The sequence below is a fragment of the Electrophorus electricus genome, chromosome 8 (assembly GCF_013358815.1).
Source record: "Electrophorus electricus isolate fEleEle1 chromosome 8, fEleEle1.pri, whole genome shotgun sequence".
Classification (NCBI taxonomy): domain Eukaryota; kingdom Metazoa; phylum Chordata; class Actinopteri; order Gymnotiformes; family Gymnotidae; genus Electrophorus; species Electrophorus electricus.
Window position 1 is genome coordinate 18,152,210 of NC_049542.1, and position 18,875 is coordinate 18,171,084.

The following is an 18,875-nucleotide window of genomic DNA, read 5'->3' on the forward strand; positions in this document are numbered from 1 at the left end:
CACACACACACACACACACACACACACACACACACACACACACACACACACACACACACACACACACACACACACACATACACATATATATATATTTTATTTAGCCTTCTGCAACAGTCCTGGCATTTTCCAGGGGTACCTCTCAACCACTGGGTCTTCTCAACCACTCTTTACCCCAGCCTTCACCCCTCCACAGGTTTGGTCCTAAATCCTAATCATTTTCTCTTTTTTTTTAAATTTTTAATATCATGATTAAGAATTGTAAGTGTTAATTACACTTAGGCCAAAGAGTTATTCAAATATTGAAGTTATTGATTTTAGCTCATGCTTTTTTTTCTGCATTTTAGCTCATGCTAAAATCATTATAAGTTATATGAAAATGTTTGCAAGGATTTAGTGGTGTATTCACATCATGTGTTATACAAGTCCAGTCTTTAGCATTTCTGCTGTGTCCATGAATAAGCTTAACTGGTCAGGACCCACTGCACTGTTGGTTTTACAGTGCATCCGGAAAGTATTCACAGTGCTTCCCCTTTTCTACGTTTTGTCAAAATTCTACACACAATACCCCTTAAGTGAAAAAGGTTTGTTTGGAATTGTTGCAAATTTATTAAAAATAAAAAACCAAAAAAATCAAATGTACATAAGTATTCACAACCTTTGCCATGACATTCAAAATTGAGCTCAGGTGCATCCTGTTTCCACTGATCATCCTTCAGTTGTTTCAACAACTTGATTGGAGTCCACCTGTGGTAAATCCAGTTGATTGGACATGATTTGGAAAGGCACACACCTGTTTATATATAAGGTCCCATAGTTGACAGTACTTGTCAGAGCACAAACCAAGCCATGAACTCCAAGACAGGATTGTATTGAGGCACAGATCGGGGGAAGGGTACAGAAGGATTTCTGCAGCATTGAAGATCCCAATGAGCACAGTGGCCTTCATCATCCGTAAATGGAAGAAGTTTGGAACCACCAGGACTCTTTCTAGAGTTGGCCGCCCAGCCAATCTGAGTGATCGGGGTAGAAGGGCCTTAGTCAGGGAGGTAACCAAGAACCCAAGGGTCACTCTGACAGCTTCAGTGTTGCTCTGTGGAGAGAGGAGAACCTTCCAGAAGGACAACCATTTCTGCAACACTCCACCAATCAGGCCTGTATGGTAGAGTGGCCAGACAGAAGCCATTCCTCAGTAAAAGACACAAGACAGCTTGCTTGGAGTTTGCCAAAAGGCACCTGAAGGACTCTCATTTCATGAGAAACAAAATTCTCTGGTCTGATGAAACAAAGATTGAACTCTTTGGCCTGAATGCCAAGCATTATGTCTGGAGGAAACCAGGCACCGCTTATCACCTGGCCAATACCATCCCCACAGTGAAGCATGGTGGTGGCATCATGCTGTGGGGTGGTTTTTCGGCAGCAGGATCTGGGATACTAGCCAGAATCGAGGGAAAGATGAATGCAGCAATGTACAGAGACATCCTTGAAGAAAACTTGCTCCAGAGCACTCTGGACCTTAGACTGGCGCGACGGCTCATCTTCCAACAGGACAACGACCCTAAGCACACAGCTAAGATAATGAAGGAGTGGCTTTGGGACAACTCTGTGAATGTTCTTGAGTGGCCCAGCCAGAGCCCAGACTTGAACCTGATTGAACATCTCTGGAGAGATCTGAAAATGGCTGTGCCCTGAAACTCCCCATCCAACCTGACAGAGCTTGAGGGGTTCAGCAAAGAAGAATGGGAGAAACTGCCCAAAAATAGGTGTGCCAATCTTCAAAAAGGATTGAGCAAAGACTGTGATGACTTATGTACATGTGATTTTTTTTTTTTTTTAATTGTATTTTTTTTTATTCTAAACAAACTCTTTCCACTTTGTCATTATGGGGTATTGTGTGTAGAATTTTCAGGGGGGAAAAATTTAATTGAACCCATTTTGGAATAAGGCTGTAACAACAAAATGTGGAAAAAGTGAAGTGCTGCAAATACTTTCTGGATGCACTGTAAGCACAATTATAACAATACCACAGATACACATTAATATAATTTAACAACATAACATGGTGAGTGCTGAAACTCTAGTGTTCTTTAAAAAGTATCATTCTGAATTGTGGTTAAAGTGGTAGTTAATTGGTTTATTCTGCTGATGGCTGGAAGGCAGAAAGCTGATTTCCACAGGTTTTTCCTGATGCTTCTGAGTGACCTACAGCAACTTAGTATTCATTGAAGTTGAAAATGAGGAGACAGTGTAAAGATACATCATGAATGTTTGACTACAATGCATGATACTTAATGCATGATTATTTTGTCTTACATTAAATCTGTGGCAGTACTGAATATACATTAAATCTGGTTTGCTAAAATAGCATGGCTGACCATTACTTTGTGGAGAAGGGACAATGCACCTCCAGAACACAATTTGCCACAGTAAAAATGCATTAATTGTTGTTCTGTGACCATGTGTCTAACTGAAATGATAAAATATATATATTTAGAAACCCGAACTGCGCTTAATGTCATTCTTATATATTCCTAGCTGCATGTCTTATAATTGCATATTATATTGAGAGTAGACCAGGGGGTACTGGGAAATGAAGCCTTGGAGGACAGTATTATGGAATTGCCTGCACAGTAATAACACAGTAATGTTATGGAAAAGAAGTGATAATCAGAAAGTGGGTCTATGTAAGATATAAGAAATTTAAGATTCATGTAAATGTATCTATATATTAAAATAATTTAAATTCTGCAAAGATCTTGTTGACTCTGACAAGTTCATCCCCTAACAAGACGTGCAGTAACCATCTGAGTTTGAGATAAGCTATACAGCCTACGTTTCTAATACACTTGCACTAATCATAGGCCTCAATGTTCAGTGAAGTAGTTGCATAAAATTTGTAGTTGAACTGGGTGCTAAACCACAGTCCTAGAGCTTATCATATGAAATGCAATACTGAAGAATGTTCACAGAATATTGAACAGATTGACTCTTTTTCATCCAGAGCAGGTTAGCTTCAGTTAAGCTCCATTTTTGAAACAGAAAACCCTAGGTTTATGTGAACTCAGAGGTAACAGGTCTGGTCTACCCATCTGAAACACCTGTCTACACTCTTTTGGCCTGATATTTTTCTTTCTGTCAAACATGATTACTCCACAGACACACAGAAAGATCCATTTAGACACAAAAACACAGACAAAAAATAGATTTTTATTGAGTTGCAACAAGCAAATTGATCTTTAAATGCTTGTTTAGTGTGTGCCCACATCTATGTCTGTGTGTGTGTGTGTGTGTGTGTGTGTGTGTGTGTGTGTGTGTGTGTGTGTGCGCGCGCGCATACAAGTGTATCTGTGTAAGTATGTTTAATTACTCAGCTCATATCTCCTGTAATATTTTATTTCAGAAAATAAACAAGTATCCACATGTTTTTCAAGTCCAGTCTTATCTTAAGTTAACCTTATATATACCTCAAATCAAATAAGAGAGACCTTTTGTTTGGGCACAAGTTGAAATTAAAGTAGAGGTTTAGAGATTGAAGAAATATTCAAATAGAGGCAAGAGTAACAGAGTGAACCCTCCACTGATTGCCATAATTCTTTTAGGTGGGCAGAAGCTTTAAACATGTGCAACACACCACAGGGATAACTTGATGGTACATGAAAACCTTTACAATACACTTTCAGTGTGAACTTTTATATACTCATATAATGGCTCTGCAAGAAGTTCAAATTCAAACCTAGAATAGTTTTCTTAATGCACAAATGGTCCTGTGGGAAAGGCTGTTTGATGCACGTACATCATCCCTGTTCGGGTGACTCTTATTGTGAAGTCAAGTATGTCAAGATCACCCTGATGATCAGTGCTTCATCATCCCCTTGATATTTAGTTATGGAAGGAGGCAGAGGGGAGGAACTTGGGCACAGGGGTCAGAGGTCACAGGAAGTAAATGAAAGGTACTTTACAAAAAGTGTAAAGAGTGGGGGACATGAAAAGTAAAAGTTGGAGCCTTTTCACACAATTTTGTTCTCCAGAGCAGCAATCCTCTTTGTTACCCCCTCCAGTGATAAAGATGTCAAGGAAACAATGTAAAACTTTACTATATATATTATACAATTGTACAGTGCAAACTGCTTCATGAAGCCTATCCTACACTATGTATTGCTCAGATGCAATTTACACATAATGTTTATTAACATATATTCCCATACTTACCCTTTTAAGAGTTCTAACTGTACAGCACACCATGCAAAGGATATATTTCTTTGTTAATGCCTGTAGTGCCTCTTCCACTTTTTTCTGGAACTTAGTAATAGAATCACATTCACAGGGATCCTCCGCTGTAAATAAAATAACAATAAGACCAATGAGTGCATGTTTATAAGTAAAAGCTGCAGGTGGCTTACAGTATTGGAAAGACTTCTTCTTTGGCAGTAGCTAGACCTGGACAAGTGTTGATCTGCAGCTTCTTGGCTATCTGGTTCATGGCTTTGAAGTCGGCAGTGTAGAAATAATGGTCAGCTACAGGCTGTGAGGCAATCTCTTTCAGCTCATCCTCAACAGCATTCCCTACTCCCACAGCATACATTTTGAATCCTAAAACAACAAATCAAAATATGCAATGAACACCTGCTCCCTAAGCTCTGGTGTTCTTCTCTAAAATCATCTGAGCTTCATGTCCTTTTACCATGCTCCTTTGCCTTCTTTGCTGCATCTCCAATGTAGTCCTGTGACCTGCCATCAGTGAAGACGATGCCCACCTTGGCCACGCCAGGCCTTGCACCCTGATTTGGGGTGAAGCTGTTGTCCAGCAGGAAGCGGAGAGCCTGGCCAGTCATGGTCCCACGCTCCATGTAGGCCATCTTCTTCACCGCTTCCTTCAGGTCCTTCTTGTTGTTGTAACGGCCGAGCGGAAACTCCTGCTTGACAGAGCTGGAGTACTGCACCAGGCCCACGTGAGCCTTGGACTCTGACACTTCCAACTTGTCCACAATCTGGTTGATCCACTTCTTCACCAGCTCAAAGTTCTCTGGCCTCACACTCTTTGAGCCGTCTATCAGAAAGACCACGTCTGTGGCAACATCACTGCAGGCTGAGACAGGGAGAGAATGGAGGATTTTGTAGCTGCCTGATACCAGCTGGTATATGTTGAGGAAGTCATCTGCTTTCTAGGGTGTGTTTATTGTGAATTATCAATGCAGGGATTAAAAATGGTGCTGGCTTGTGGAGATGCTTGAAAGAAGTGTATGTTTTTGAGATGCTGTGTGTCACCCACTTATTCAAGCCGATGATAGACATTTACCCAATACGTGTATACACTCACCGCTGCAGGTACGGCCGTCGTCCTTAAGCGTGTGGCCCTCCCTGCAGGCACACTTGAACGATCCTGGTGCGCTGAGACAAATTTGCTCACAGTCGTGATCACCTGTTGCGCACAGGTCAGAGACTGTGCAGCCATGGGTGTCACACGCACACACAATGCGTGACAGGTGGGGTGAGTTAGAAAAGAAGGATTAACACTACGTGAGGTGAGAACTTGAAGAGTAAAACCGTGCATCACATTTTAATGATTTGCTGTGCTCTCCCTGTCCAGAAACCTGATAACAGCAAATCTTTAAAATAGACTGGAACATATCAGAGGTCCAGGCACTTGATGATTTTGCAAACTACTTTTTGCCTGGTTACAGTGTGGCTTCAGGTGCCTGTTGCTCTGATGCAAGTTTTGCTACAACACTGGTTCTCAGCTTTCACTCAGGCCCATGTCTCACTTTGGTGATTTTCTGTGGCTTCTGGTTCACCCCATGTCAGAGGCTGAGAACCACTGCTCTACAGCAGCTGCATTCACATTGCTGATCACACATGCTTCACTACCCCCTTAGGAGATCAACAGTGTCACCCCCTGGTGGTAGGTCAGAAAAGAATGCTAAAAGATAGCATGCCCCCAGAAACTCCATGCCCTCTACAGATTCTTAGGGTTATGCATTTACTTGTGATGACGATGAAGAGCCACGATGATGATGTCAATGACGATCCTTCACGAGGTGTCTGTCACCCCACCCCAGTACCTCCCTCTTACTTCCTCTTCCTACTCACCACAGAAGGCCTCCTGAAACTTCTTGGTGAGCTTCTCGATGAGGCTGTAGCTCTGCACATAGTCAGTGTGCTCCTCCAGGGGCTCACTAGCCATCTGCTTCAGTGTATTCATGTCCACACGCCCCACACCAATTGCAAAGATTTCAATGCCGGACTCCCGGGCCCTCACTGCAATGTCCCGCACATTGTCCTGTGGTCGTCCATCTGTCACGATAATGGCAACCTGCAATGTGTAAAGGTTAATTAACTCAGGTGTTCAGTTAATTAAAGGATATGCACTACAAGTCTAAGAGAGATACAGAGTTCTCAATGCTTTTAAGGCAAAAATGTTTATATACTGTAATTCCATTCTTGTCCTCTAGAGGGTATCTCTGACCTTACTGATGTCTGGGGATTTGCGAGCCCCTTCTGCATCACTGAAGGCCACATTCATAGCGAACTGGATAGCCAGGCCAGTCATGGTGCCTGAGGAGAGTGGCTCAATTTTCGACACAGCCTTGATCAGTCCGGCCTTCGCCTTATGCGACTTGAGAGACACCTCATTCTTCACCCGGCTGGCGTAGTTCACCACACCCACGCGTGTGGCATCGGGCCCCACGTCAAGGCCCTCTATAACTTTGTTAAGGAAAACCTTGACCTGCTCGAACTCTGAGGGCCGCACGCTCCGAGAGCTGTCAATGATGAACACCACATCCGTAGGTTTTGTGTTACACAACCCAGCAGCTACAGAGAGAGAGGAGACAATTGATACAACGTCTGAGCATCTGTATGTTTAAGATGGCATGAACAGTTAGATTACACATTAAAACTTGATACACAGTTGCATCAAAATACACAGAGATAAAGATTTTCTCTGTTCATCATGGTTTTATTCTAACCAGTGACCCTAAGCTATCTTAATCAAATGGACTAATGTTATGTATCATATTTTATAACATATTCTTGAATTTACAGTACCAGAACCCCACGATATTTAAATCCACAAAAAAATTTTTTGTCAGAATGTGCTTTACCAGATGAGACATGCAACATAACAAATCAAAGAACAAGAAAGTAAAATCACTCTAATTCACTCATGGTTGTTGTTTCATTCGCTTATAAGTACTCTGACAGAGGTATGGCTAATATGATCGCTCTGGGATGCGAGGGAGTGAAGGAGTATAAAGTCTGCACAGTCTGTAGGTAGATCAATAAATGTACAGTGCTGGCACAGCTTATAATAACTCCCATTGATTATACATTTACCCATAGGTATTTGAACAGAGGCGCACATTTTCATGTACTCACAAACGCACGCACATATGCATGCGCGCACGCGCACACACACACACACACACACACACACACACACACACACAAACTGAGTAAAGGACGTCTTTGTACCCAGTAGTAGTAATGAAGTGAACAGTTTTTAAAATTGTATTTTTCTTGGAAATCCTTCTTCAGGACTAGTGAAAGGAACTACAGTAACAGTGCACTATACTTGCCCCAGTCCCTGCGCTTGCTGCTCAAGCTATGTTTTGACACCTGTTTCTCTGATGCAACAAGTTTACATCAGTGACAAGTTTCTGTTGAAAGTTTCCATTATTTTTTTCTCTATATATTGTCTTATCTCTAAAATACACCACAAAAACACAATCAAGTGGATGGTCATTTTACCAATGTACCATCAAATGAAAAGATGAGTGTGAAGAGAGTCCCCTCAAGGGAGCAGATTGTGGTAAGATCAAAACTGACAGTCAGATAATGTACAATGCAAGAAAAACTTAATTTCAAGTTCCAAAAAGGTTAAAAAAGCTAAATTCCTTCCTAAGATACAGTTAATATAAATACACAGAAATAATACATTACTAGTAGAGTGATTAATCAGTCATTTGATGGGTGAATCAGAGGCTTATTCAGATTCATGTTGTTCATCATCTTAGTCATTACCTATTAGTCAGAGCCTATAGATCAATTACCCTGAAGGATATTTTAGAAAGCTTTTATTTTTCTCACCCATGGCAGCGGCATGTCTGAGGTCCATAGTGGCTTGAGCTCCCAAGATGCACAGCAGCATCAGAAACCCCAGCAGTGCCATCCTGTATGCAGTGGGAGTCCTGACGACAGGTTCAGCAACTAGACACAGACTGATTCAGAGAGAGAGAGACTCTCAGGTTATCAGCCCACACACACACACACACACACACACACACACACACACACACACACACACACAGTAAATCTAGAGACATCCCCCTTAGACCTGTCTTCATAAGGTTTGTGTGTGTGTGTGTGAAAACATGTAGAGAGGAGGGGGAAAGGAATACCTGCTCTAAAAAGTTTGGATAGGAAAGACAAACACACCTTGATCTGTGTTGAGGGTGTACGTGTGTGTGTGTGTGTGTGTGTAAGGTGGATCAGGTTCGTTTGGGCCCCTGGGAGGAGTCTCTGACTTTGGGTCTGGTTCAAATAAACATTCAGATGAATCTGTCTTTTCTAACCTGCTTTCCTCTCAAATTAATCTCACACATATACTGGAATTTATGCACAGGAAATGTGCGGGAAAAACGAGTGCTGGTCTAACACAGCTAGCCCTGTTCAAGCCTACAAGATGTGTATGTGCACACTGCATGTCCCACTACAACCTTCTGCATCCGTATGTACGTATGTGCACACGCGTACCTGCATGTCAATGCACAGGAGCCTGGAAAACTTCTAGAAAAATGTCAACATACTGTTAAAGATTTTCTGTTTGCATTTTTCTGAGATTGTCCGATACAGTTCTATAACTGAACATATATATGTAATCAGTATAGGCAGAATGATGTGTGTTTCTATTCACTCAATGGTTTCTTTTAGGAGCTCTTGCTGCTCAAACACAGGTACTTTGTGTGCGGTAGTGCATTTTCTCTAATGGCAAAGGTACTGAAAGGAAGCTTAGATATGTACAGCACACACACCCCTAATATATGGTCATAGGAACACAGGCATTTCAGGCTTGGGTTAAGTGCTGTCTGTTAATTGCAACTTACAAATACACTAAACTGAGGAGCAACGTTTTTCACATATTTATTTTTCCATCTTCCACACACAAAACCAAACCCTAAATATGTCCAGAGGAGTAATACATTTTAATACAACTTCCTGGAGGTTCTAAGTTCGTATATGTAAATGTTTATGTTTTAAAAAATGTCCTCATATTTTCAGTTTTTCAAACCCAGATCCCCATCTGACTCCAACCTTCCACCCAGATACAGATCCGGGAAAAATCTTCCAAAGTGTTTGAGTGAGTTAAATGTAGTTTCTTTAACATGGGATGTATTTTCTAAAAGGTTAATCAACTACACTTTCAAAAAATAGCCAAAAATTATTTTTAAATGTTTTGATAAATTTTATTTAATAAAAGATAAAATTTATAGTGAATTAAGATTGAATTCAAATATTTGAGAATTGTATTTATGCAGAGGTGTAGTATCTAACTTGATTCAACTATATACACAATACCAATTATTTTACAGGTTTACATGAAGGACACTTTAATCAGCGTAGCATTCTTTATGATTCTATAGGTCTCATTTGTCTAAGAAATTTGTACTGCATCAGGCAGGCTTTGTGCTGGTGAATAAAACTGTTGTTTATATTGTTCAGGTTGGCTTCAAAACATGCACAGCAAAATCACTGCTTAAGCAAGACCTTTGACATTCATAAGAATAGCACTGTAACCTGCAATAGTGGCTTAAGCATAAGATGATACGTACATTTTTTTCTGACTGGTTTTATGTTTCTTTAATTTGAACACCAGTGCCTTTCCTTTCATTACAACTGTGTACATATGGACAAATCTGTATGGTAGTAAGATGGACTGGGTTGAGAAATAAGCAGCGAGCAGCACGGTGCATAAAAACAGTGCACCAGAAAAGTATGCCCTCTCCGTGTTCTAAGACTCTTGATAGGCAGGGGGCATGGCCTCAGCCTTCATCTTCAGCGCGTCATCATAGGAGGGCAGTTTCACCTGTCAGTCAAACCCACAACAAAAAGCTGAGGTACAAGCTGCATACTTTGCTATAGGACATACACAGCAACAGTAGCTAAAGCATACAAGTGAAATGCATTTACTATTTACTGTTCAGTTACTGGGTCAGGTAAAAGCTGAAAATTGGGTACATTATGATGTATACCTGCAAATGTCATTTTTAGATGTGCACTGGCTATACTGTGAGTGAAAAGTAAATGTTGCAAATAAATCCCACCCACCCTCACGGTGTTCCTGTCAGTGCGGTACACAGAGTCTCCCCAGTCTTGCTTCAGTGCATAGAAAGAGCGCACAGCCACCTGGAACATGTACACCTACATTGCACAAAAGCAAACCAGTCAACACACCACCAACACGGCCAGCATTATAAACAAGTCCCCCACACAGCCAGCAGTGTAGAGACATTAAGGACCAGTAAGCAGATGAAGAGACATGCTCACACTTTATTAAAAAACAAAACAAAAAAAAACACCTGCTAGGTGACCGTTTGTTCTGCTTCACACGAACGCGCACACACACACGAGGACAGATTAAGTGCTTGCTTTTCTGACACCTGGCTGACTTTTCTAGCCCATTGTCAGTAACAAATGACTGCTTATATGTATGCACACAAGTATGTTCAATCAGTTTTTAGTGTGGGTAATCTTCAAGCAAAAGGAAGGCTCTATGTAGGATGTGGTAAGCATCTAGCATGCAGAGGTTTTTATAGATACCGTCAGAGGAACATAAGCGGATGCAGAGAGATGCTGTGTAAAAATCAAACCTTCAGTAGTATGTATAGCACAAAGAGAACTCCAAATATCATGGTGACACGGTTCAACTCCTCTCCTTCCAACTTGACACCTCCTTTAAGGTTTGCCTGCAAAGGTGGGCACAATGATACCATGCAATTTCTTTCACTGGTCCTGTCAGCCCCTTGACCAAGCAGCTCCATAGACAGTACACAGCTGATCATAGGCACTAAAGCCAGTCACTCAGGAAAAAAGATCATGTTGTGTAAAATGTCAGCTGTGACTGATAAATTTATAAACTTTTTTGTTTTTGGCATCATGTTTTTTCCAGGTCAAGTCATGCATGTTTCAGAGAGTAAATATCACACTATGTGTGTTTCTCACAGCAATACGGAGGGCATTTCTGTATGTGGGGGTCCCAGGCAGACCCCATGGAGCATCAAACAAGGAGAGAAGACTCAGAGCCACATCCAGACACATGAACATCCCAAAAGGCACGATACAGAGCGGCCCCTAGGACACAGATGTCACCCTCAGTCACTTACTCACATGCACACACACACACCCCTACACAGAACATTTGTTTGCATATGAAAATAGGTTTATTTCACTGTTTGTGCTCGATTTCAAAGGCCTTAGACAGTAAAGCTGTAGGTGTATGTGGGTAGGGGGTTAGTGGCTGGAAAGACTGTTAGGAACTCCATGTTATGCCAACATTCATAAATATTGAAACAAGCTCTCTTTCTGGAGATGCAGGATTCTGGGTAAATATTGGTGTCGGGGAATGAGCCCAAACTTGGAGGTGCACGGGGATTAAAACAAAGGGGTGTATACATACTGACTGACAGTCTTGCATTCCTCAAGTTTATGAACAGACTTTCTAACATGCATGCACAGCAGCTAAAATAAGAATTTAGAGATTTATAGACTAGTGTTTCATAACATTAGATATTCATGCTTTCTTTGGCAGAATGCTTACACATACATAAACCATATTAACATCAAGTATCTTATAAACGAATTATTTTTAAAAAGTTTAATTGCTACTAATTACCATTAAGACCAAGAGAGTACACATTCATGTTACATAATATTGAATCAAAATCAACTGTTCTTGCACAAACATTACCTTGCAGTGAGATATCAGGACCAGCACACTGGAGACTGACATCAAAGCCAACGTAATCAAGTTTGTGCCAATATCAACTACAAAGAAAGCAAAGACAACTTAATTCTTATAACCTGCACTGACATTCAACATTAAGGGTTTACAGTAAACAAACACCATCCACATAACATTTAAAACAAGCTACAATAATGTAGTTCCGCTTTATTAGAACATGAAAACGCGAAAATCAGTTCATAAATCTTCAGGTACTAGTCTGTAGAGCTTCAATTCATACAGATGTTGGAAACGAGAGCTAAAATTTCTGTACATTTCCAATAATTTAATACTCAGCAAATAGAAGTAGAAGTAGTGGATTGCACCATTTGCGATTGGTTTTACTACAGAGAGACTTTGAATAGGCAAAAAATAATTTATAATTTATTTTAATTACTACATTTATTCAGGAACTCAAGTGTGACAGATTTGATGGTAAAAGTAATCAATGTTAAAATGTAATAAAGTTGACAACATTAAAAATGATTGATAAGGTTATATAATCTGGCACTCACACACATGACGGCCATGGGCAGGTTTCTGTTCAGTGTAGGAGATGATGAATGGCTCTTTCCCTTGGATTATTCCAAAAATCAAATCAACACCCATCAGCAGATTACATGCCTGGACAGACAAACAAAGGACATACAACAAAGTAGGAACGATTGGAGTCTGAGTAAATAATTACATAAAAACGAGCTGTATAAAGATCTGTCTGACTGTGTGTACTTTGGCAGCAGGGGTGTTTTGATTCTTCATTTCAGGCCAATACCAACAAGACTAGGTACAGAAGAACAGCGATTCATTCAGAAAAGCCTGTAAAAGTGTACATTACATAACAGAACGAAAGAAAGTAAGCACACTCTCCCTTGGGGAGTTTCTAAAGTGGGGTTCAGTTGATAGGTTTTCCTGTAAGGGTGCTGACCCAGACATGTTTTTTTTCTTGTAGGGAGACACTCTCCTTTCATCTTCCAGTACACAGTGGATAATCAAGGTTATACACTGTTGTCTGTGCACATCTAAGTGAAATGTGACTGAAAACATATTAAAGATATACAGAGAAGTGCAATTAAAATTTAAACCATATATAGTTATCCTACGTAGAAACCCATTATAGGATGTGAAAAGGAAATAAACAGATCAATGTTTCAGCTGATTCCATGACAAAGTCTGATTTTGCAAAACATCTCCCCTTACACATTGTATGCACAGGTTCCTGTAAAACAGTACTGCTGCGTGCATGTTGGTTTGCATGTCGCTCACTCAAAATGGTGCAGACTACCTTCTGCAACACCTCACTGCTCAGTTCAGCACTAAGTGGCCAGGCTAACCCCAGCATCTCTGCAGGAACAAACCCAGGTTGACTTCCTCTTTAACACTGCACAAACTAAGAGGAATTCATGCTGATACCATGGTTACACACTGAACAAAGCAGGAAGAGTATTTGTTCCTTTTTTTTTTTTTTTTTTTTTTTTTTTTTTTTTTTTTTTTAGTAAAACAGACCTGTCCTAGCTGATTTATTAATATTTAACTTTATCTGTAATTATGATTAAACATACAGGAATGAATACACAAAACATACATGCTTAAATAAATTTAAAAAAAAATCCCCACACCCATATATAATTTTATTAATATAAAATTATCACCATGAGGGTGTGTGTGTGAAGTCATTACCAGATAGAAGATAGCAGACACATGGGTGGCCGTGTTGACACGGCAGCACAGTGAACGGGTTCCAGACATCTCTCTCCTCCTTGCTTACACTGAGTGAGAGGCATATACTTATGCAGCTTCTTACAAACCACACCAGCACTTCCTGAGGCGCTGTCCCTCACACCCACGCTTTGAACAGTGCTCAGATGAAGCATTTCTATATAGCTCATATTCAAAAATGTCAACACCACGCACCATGTTAACTCCTTTCTTTTGCTTACAACCTCCCTCATGTTATGTACATTAAATAACATACCTCACAAAGAGGGGGCCCAGGTTTGCTACATCTTGGAATAAGACTTCTGAAAACAAGTTCAGAACACACCATTATTCAGATAGTAACTACTTACCTTACAGTAGATGAAATTTTTTTTTTTCTTGCCCCAATAAACGATCAGAAGTGACCCAAGTGAAAGTATTTGATATGAAAAGTAAAAATGATCAGTCTGTGGATCCACTTTGAGAAAGCAGATACATTACATGTAATAATTGAGCAGTTGGTTGCTATTGAAGGGCAGGGGTGAAAGGGAGCCCTCTAGTGGCTGAATATCACCTTTCATTTCATTGATTGAAATGATGTACTTCCTTTGCTTCCAAGCCTTGGACATTTGTATCTCAGCTACCCCATCATGTGCTTGCTATAGATACTGAAAGTTATTTAGAAAAAAAAAATAATTTACCAACCACACAAAAAAACAAACAAACCACACATCGCAAGAGAAATGGCAGTTTAATGTAGTTTGTGGTCAAACAGCCAAAAAAAAGAAAAAGAAAGTACAGAAGCTCCACTCAGTGCTGCTGGCCCTGAAACACACAACAGGAAACCAAATGACAGCAACACATTTCTCCCTCATACGCAGTTTAATTCCTCTCAAGCTGAACTCAAATGCCAACAAGAAACCTTTTAAAGCAGTTCTGTCAAAAATACACATTCATTCCAAACACTAAGAAGAAACAGCATAGTCTTCCAACTGGAAGTTACCAATTGATCTTATTTATAGATTAGAGTCAAGCATTAAGTACACTGAAGTCCCCAATGCTCTTCATGAGCCTCCCCAACTTAAACCCCTGTGGTACCTGGTCACATCAGAAGTGAATGGGGGAGAAGTCACAGTGGAAAACAGTCTCTGCCTCACTGACTCTGGCTTGCTGGCTCTGTGCTGCATCCTCCAACTCGGGTTTGGTGCTGTTCAGCATGGGATCAGAGGGGGTAGACTTGGACAGGCTGGGGCATGATGCTCTTGGAGGAACAGCATAGTGCTGGGGTGGGAGTAGTGGAGGATAGTGGCCTTCATGACTTTGAGAAGTGAACTGTGGCCTCAGGACCGCAGGTGGAAACTGACCCGAATGACCACACGCATCACCAGCCCACGCGTAGGCCTGAAATGCTACACAAAAAACTACAGTTCAAAATGACTGTTTTTATGTGTACATGTTTGAACACATGCTCACATCTTACCCTGCACCCCAGACTGCAGTAGTATCTGGTTGCTGTTTGGGTACTGGAAATAGGCATGTCCTCCAGTAGAGCAGGCAAGTAGCCCACTGCTGGTGCCTGGGTTCAGGGGCACAGTGGAGGCAGTGGTGCCCTCGCTGGGGCTGGGGGTTAGGTACGGAGAGGGGGTGAAGTAAGATAGGCGGGAGTACTGCGGCAGGAGCGGGTGGGACTGCCCAACAAAGCAATCTGATCGCCCAGCAAAGAGAGGGTTAGGTTGCTGAGGCAATAAGGTGCTGTGCTGCTGGGTGCATGTGTTAAGTGGGAAAGGCTGAGCATTTCCAGGACCAGACTCATGCCTAGTAGAAGATCCAGCAGCATCATAGTCAAACCTGCAACAGAGTCAACGTAATATTGAGAGGCAATTACTGCTAATGCTCAACAGAATTGGTATCTTCAGTTACAGACTTTATGCTGAAGGTCAATGTGTGCCCTCTAGTGGTGTATGAGGGTAGTGCAAGTGCAGACAGCAGTACTCACCCATGGTCTGTGTGCAGGCTGAGGACCTGAGGCTCACTGTGCTCTGAAGTGTCCAGCAGCACAGACAGCATGTGTGTGGGGGGGTTATACGCAGCAAAGTAGGGCAAGGAGGCACGGCGCAGAGGAGGCGGACTCTGCATGACTGGGGGTATGTAGTCCAATGATCCCCCATGAGAAACACAGGCAGTGCCTGCATCCATGTTGCCTGTTTTCAGAGCCATAAAACATGCAGAGGGAATACTAGTGACAGTGGGACTTCATATTGCAAAACTACTCATTTTTTTAATTAAAAAAAAATAATAAAAAAATAAAAGTACAGGTGGCTATATCTACAATATTGAGAGCACTAGGCAGAGAGAATTGTATGTTAATATGGCAGTATGCATGCTCCCTGGGAACAGGGGGCCAATACACAAGGGCAGAGAGTAAACTTGTGACAAAGCACATCTGTTCCACAGAACTAAATTAAGGCACAAGGAGCTGGTAGGGAGGAGTGTGGAGGACCTGGGGGGCTCCTGGAGTTAGTGAAGAGGGTGCTGTAAGGAGGGAGTGCGTTTCCAGTTTGGGGAGGTAGAGGTGCAAAAGCAGGACCTGGGAACACAGGAGGCCTACACACACACACACACACACATAAACAGAAAAGCACGCATTACATAATGGGTAATGCAAAAGGAGTTAGGCTTTCCTAGGAGGAACCTGTGGACAGGTGCCGGAGCCATGGGCCTGCTCTCAGGTGGCTTCTTCACTATGGCTTTGGATATTTTGCGCCACTTGGCACGACGATTCTGAAACCACACCTGGAAGGACACAAAGATGTGCACATTTTTGTGCAATATGCCCAGATATCACCATGGCACAAGTCAAAGAGAAGCAATAAAAGGACTATAAATGAGACCTTTAGAAACTACACCAACCATGACTCTTTGGGGTGTGACACCAACTGATATTGCAATCTCCTTCCGTTTCTCTGCATCGGGGTAATGATCATCTTGAAACACCCTCTCCAACTCCTCCAACTGATCTATACACACAGTCATGTTGCAAGAAAACAATCCGAGTTACTTCATAACTCACACCCTCCAAAACCCATTAACTCACTCACCAGTGGTGTAGGAAGTGCGAATTTTCTTCTTGGGTGCAGCTGGCTGTAGAGGACTGCTGGTGATGTATGCCAAGGGCTGAGTGCTGCTGTCTGGTGGGACTGATGGTAATGGCTGCTGTTGTGCAGGCTGGCCACTGAAGCGAGTGTAGCAGCGCGTAGTGTACACCTGCCTCAAAGTCACCTCCAACTGACCAGGGGCAACAAGGGTTGTGGGCTCCATAGATGGGCTACTACCATACATACGCTTCCCAAGACATGGCGCCTCAGACACAGGAATGAGGGCTGGTTCCTGGGTCTGACCCATTGGCTGGGATTGTAGGGGATGCAGAGAGGGATCAGAGGGTGGGAGAGTGAGAGGCAGGGAGTCCTGAGAGGGATGTGGGGACAGAGAAGGGTTCTGGGGGAGGGACAGGGACTTGGAGGGACACAGCATGAGCTCCTCGCTTACACACCTCTCGACAGACTCCTCACATACCATTACCAGGTTTACTGGACAGCCAGGGTCCAGCTGTAGAACACGCCCCTCTCTCACTGGCTGATGAACCCGGTCACTGCTCAACCCCTCCTTTCCATCACCCTTTTTGACTTCAGTCTGCTCTTCTGGTCTACTCTCTTTATCCATCTCCACCTCCTCACCTTCATGACCATAGTCGTCGCCATCATCATCATCATCATCATCATGTACAGTCGTCTCCTGCTTTTCTTCCACCATTCCTTCCTTTCCCTTCTCTTTTTTTTTACCATTTTGCTTTCCTTCTTCATTGATCCCTTTACCTGCAAGTTCATCTCCTTTAATCCAATCATCTTTGCTCTGCTCCCTTTTTAGCTCTGTCTCTTCTCTTTCTTCATCTACTTCTCTCTCTCTCTCAGTGACTCCAAGTCCTAGGTAAAGCCCATCTCCATCCTCCTCACATAAGGGACACAGGCCCTCTGCAAATGAGCAATACGAACATCACTGCTGAGCTCCATGATAATGGATTAACTTAGTCTTAAGCCCATGACAAGTCAAATAATTTTGTTCATACAGCAATTCAAACTTGAACTACTCCCCAAAGACTGAGTCAGAAATTCTTTTTCTAAAACTTGGGAATGAAGTTTTACACTTAAAGTCAAAGTATAAAATTCCCACCTGTACATCAAAGGCCTCTACTGAGCAGTCAATATTAAACCTCCACCCCAGGTAACCAACAATTAGTCTCAAATAGTCTGACTGATCGCTAATAAACAATTATTGGTTAATAAACTATTTGGGTAGTTAGTAATTTAGGTTAATTTACGCACCGTAATCACTAGCGGACAAGGAATCTTCTACCATCTTGTTCAAAAAAGGCTTCTAACTCTGCCAATCTCAATTGCCTCGAGCTAAAAGCGCGAGATAAATGACGGTTCCTTCTAAATCAAATGATTAGTGATTGAGAATTTCAATTAATCAGCCCCAGCTGGCGAGGTTCTGTCATGTGACCAGAGCGTGCGATGTGCGTGCAAATTACATGCGCTCCTCTTGTCCAGTTTGATCAGGCTTTGGCTGAAGTTAAAGAAAGCCGACAGATACATTAATAATCTTACTGGTGAAATAGATAACGAAGTCACCGTTTTAATAATTCATTTCCCTGTGTAATTTTTAAAATTAATTTTACTTAATTAATCAAATAACCATTGGAGACTGTATTTATTTATTTATTTACTTATATTTTACCAGAAAGTTCAGTTGTGATAAAAATCAGTTTTACAAAGGAGTCCAGGCCAGAATGGCAGCCTACATACTCAAAACATATTAAAATACAACATATATGACATAAAATACAACATAGACAACATACTATACAAAACAACAAATTAAAACTCAAAGGCCTTTCAAGAAAAACAATCACATGACTCATTTACCACCTTACTTATCATGCACTTAAAATTTTCAATGGATAGAAATGTTTCTAGTTTTAAATGTTCAAGATGCATAATAAAAAGTGACGTTTTCTCCAGATCTGTCAAAGCCACCTAGTTGTTGATAGTTGATAATTACCTGAGCTAAAACAAAGAAGTGTACAAAGGTAAGCAAGAGTCAACTGTAAAGCTTGTTTTAAGTTGAA

The 18,875-nt window shown here is 41.5% G+C and overlaps 3 protein-coding genes across 3 annotated transcripts; all 3 read right to left on the reverse strand.

Moving 5' to 3' along the window:
- Nucleotides 1-3,327: 3,327 nt before the first annotated feature.
- On the reverse strand, nucleotides 3,328-8,193 carry matn1 (matrilin 1). The gene is made up of 8 exons (XM_027027502.2): nucleotides 8,086-8,193; nucleotides 6,464-6,810; nucleotides 6,088-6,310; nucleotides 5,318-5,440; nucleotides 4,682-5,086; nucleotides 4,438-4,590; nucleotides 4,254-4,334; nucleotides 3,328-4,057 (listed from the first exon to the last, which is right to left on the reverse strand). The coding sequence occupies exons 1-8, from the start codon at nucleotides 8,165-8,167 to the stop codon at nucleotides 4,008-4,010; spliced, it is 1,464 nt and encodes a 487-aa protein (XP_026883303.2). The 5' UTR covers nucleotides 8,168-8,193; the 3' UTR covers nucleotides 3,328-4,007.
- A 943-nt stretch (nucleotides 8,194-9,136) lies between these two features.
- LOC113588362 (lysosomal-associated transmembrane protein 4A) lies at nucleotides 9,137-14,198 on the reverse strand. The gene is made up of 8 exons (XM_027027505.2): nucleotides 14,062-14,198; nucleotides 13,673-13,761; nucleotides 12,511-12,619; nucleotides 11,963-12,039; nucleotides 11,218-11,346; nucleotides 10,866-10,961; nucleotides 10,324-10,416; nucleotides 9,137-10,081 (listed from the first exon to the last, which is right to left on the reverse strand). Exons 2-8 carry the CDS (start codon nucleotides 13,739-13,741, stop codon nucleotides 10,007-10,009), a joined length of 648 nt encoding a protein of 215 aa, XP_026883306.1. The 5' UTR covers nucleotides 13,742-13,761; nucleotides 14,062-14,198; the 3' UTR covers nucleotides 9,137-10,006.
- A 599-nt stretch (nucleotides 14,199-14,797) lies between these two features.
- On the reverse strand, nucleotides 14,798-18,103 carry LOC113588348 (homeobox protein NOBOX). Its single transcript, XM_035529469.1, has 9 exons — nucleotides 18,070-18,103; nucleotides 17,237-17,718; nucleotides 16,789-17,095; nucleotides 16,601-16,707; nucleotides 16,383-16,483; nucleotides 16,191-16,294; nucleotides 15,687-15,891; nucleotides 15,171-15,538; nucleotides 14,798-15,099 (listed from the first exon to the last, which is right to left on the reverse strand). The coding sequence occupies exons 1-9, from the start codon at nucleotides 18,101-18,103 to the stop codon at nucleotides 14,798-14,800; spliced, it is 2,010 nt and encodes a 669-aa protein (XP_035385362.1).
- Nucleotides 18,104-18,875: the final 772 nt, after the last annotated feature.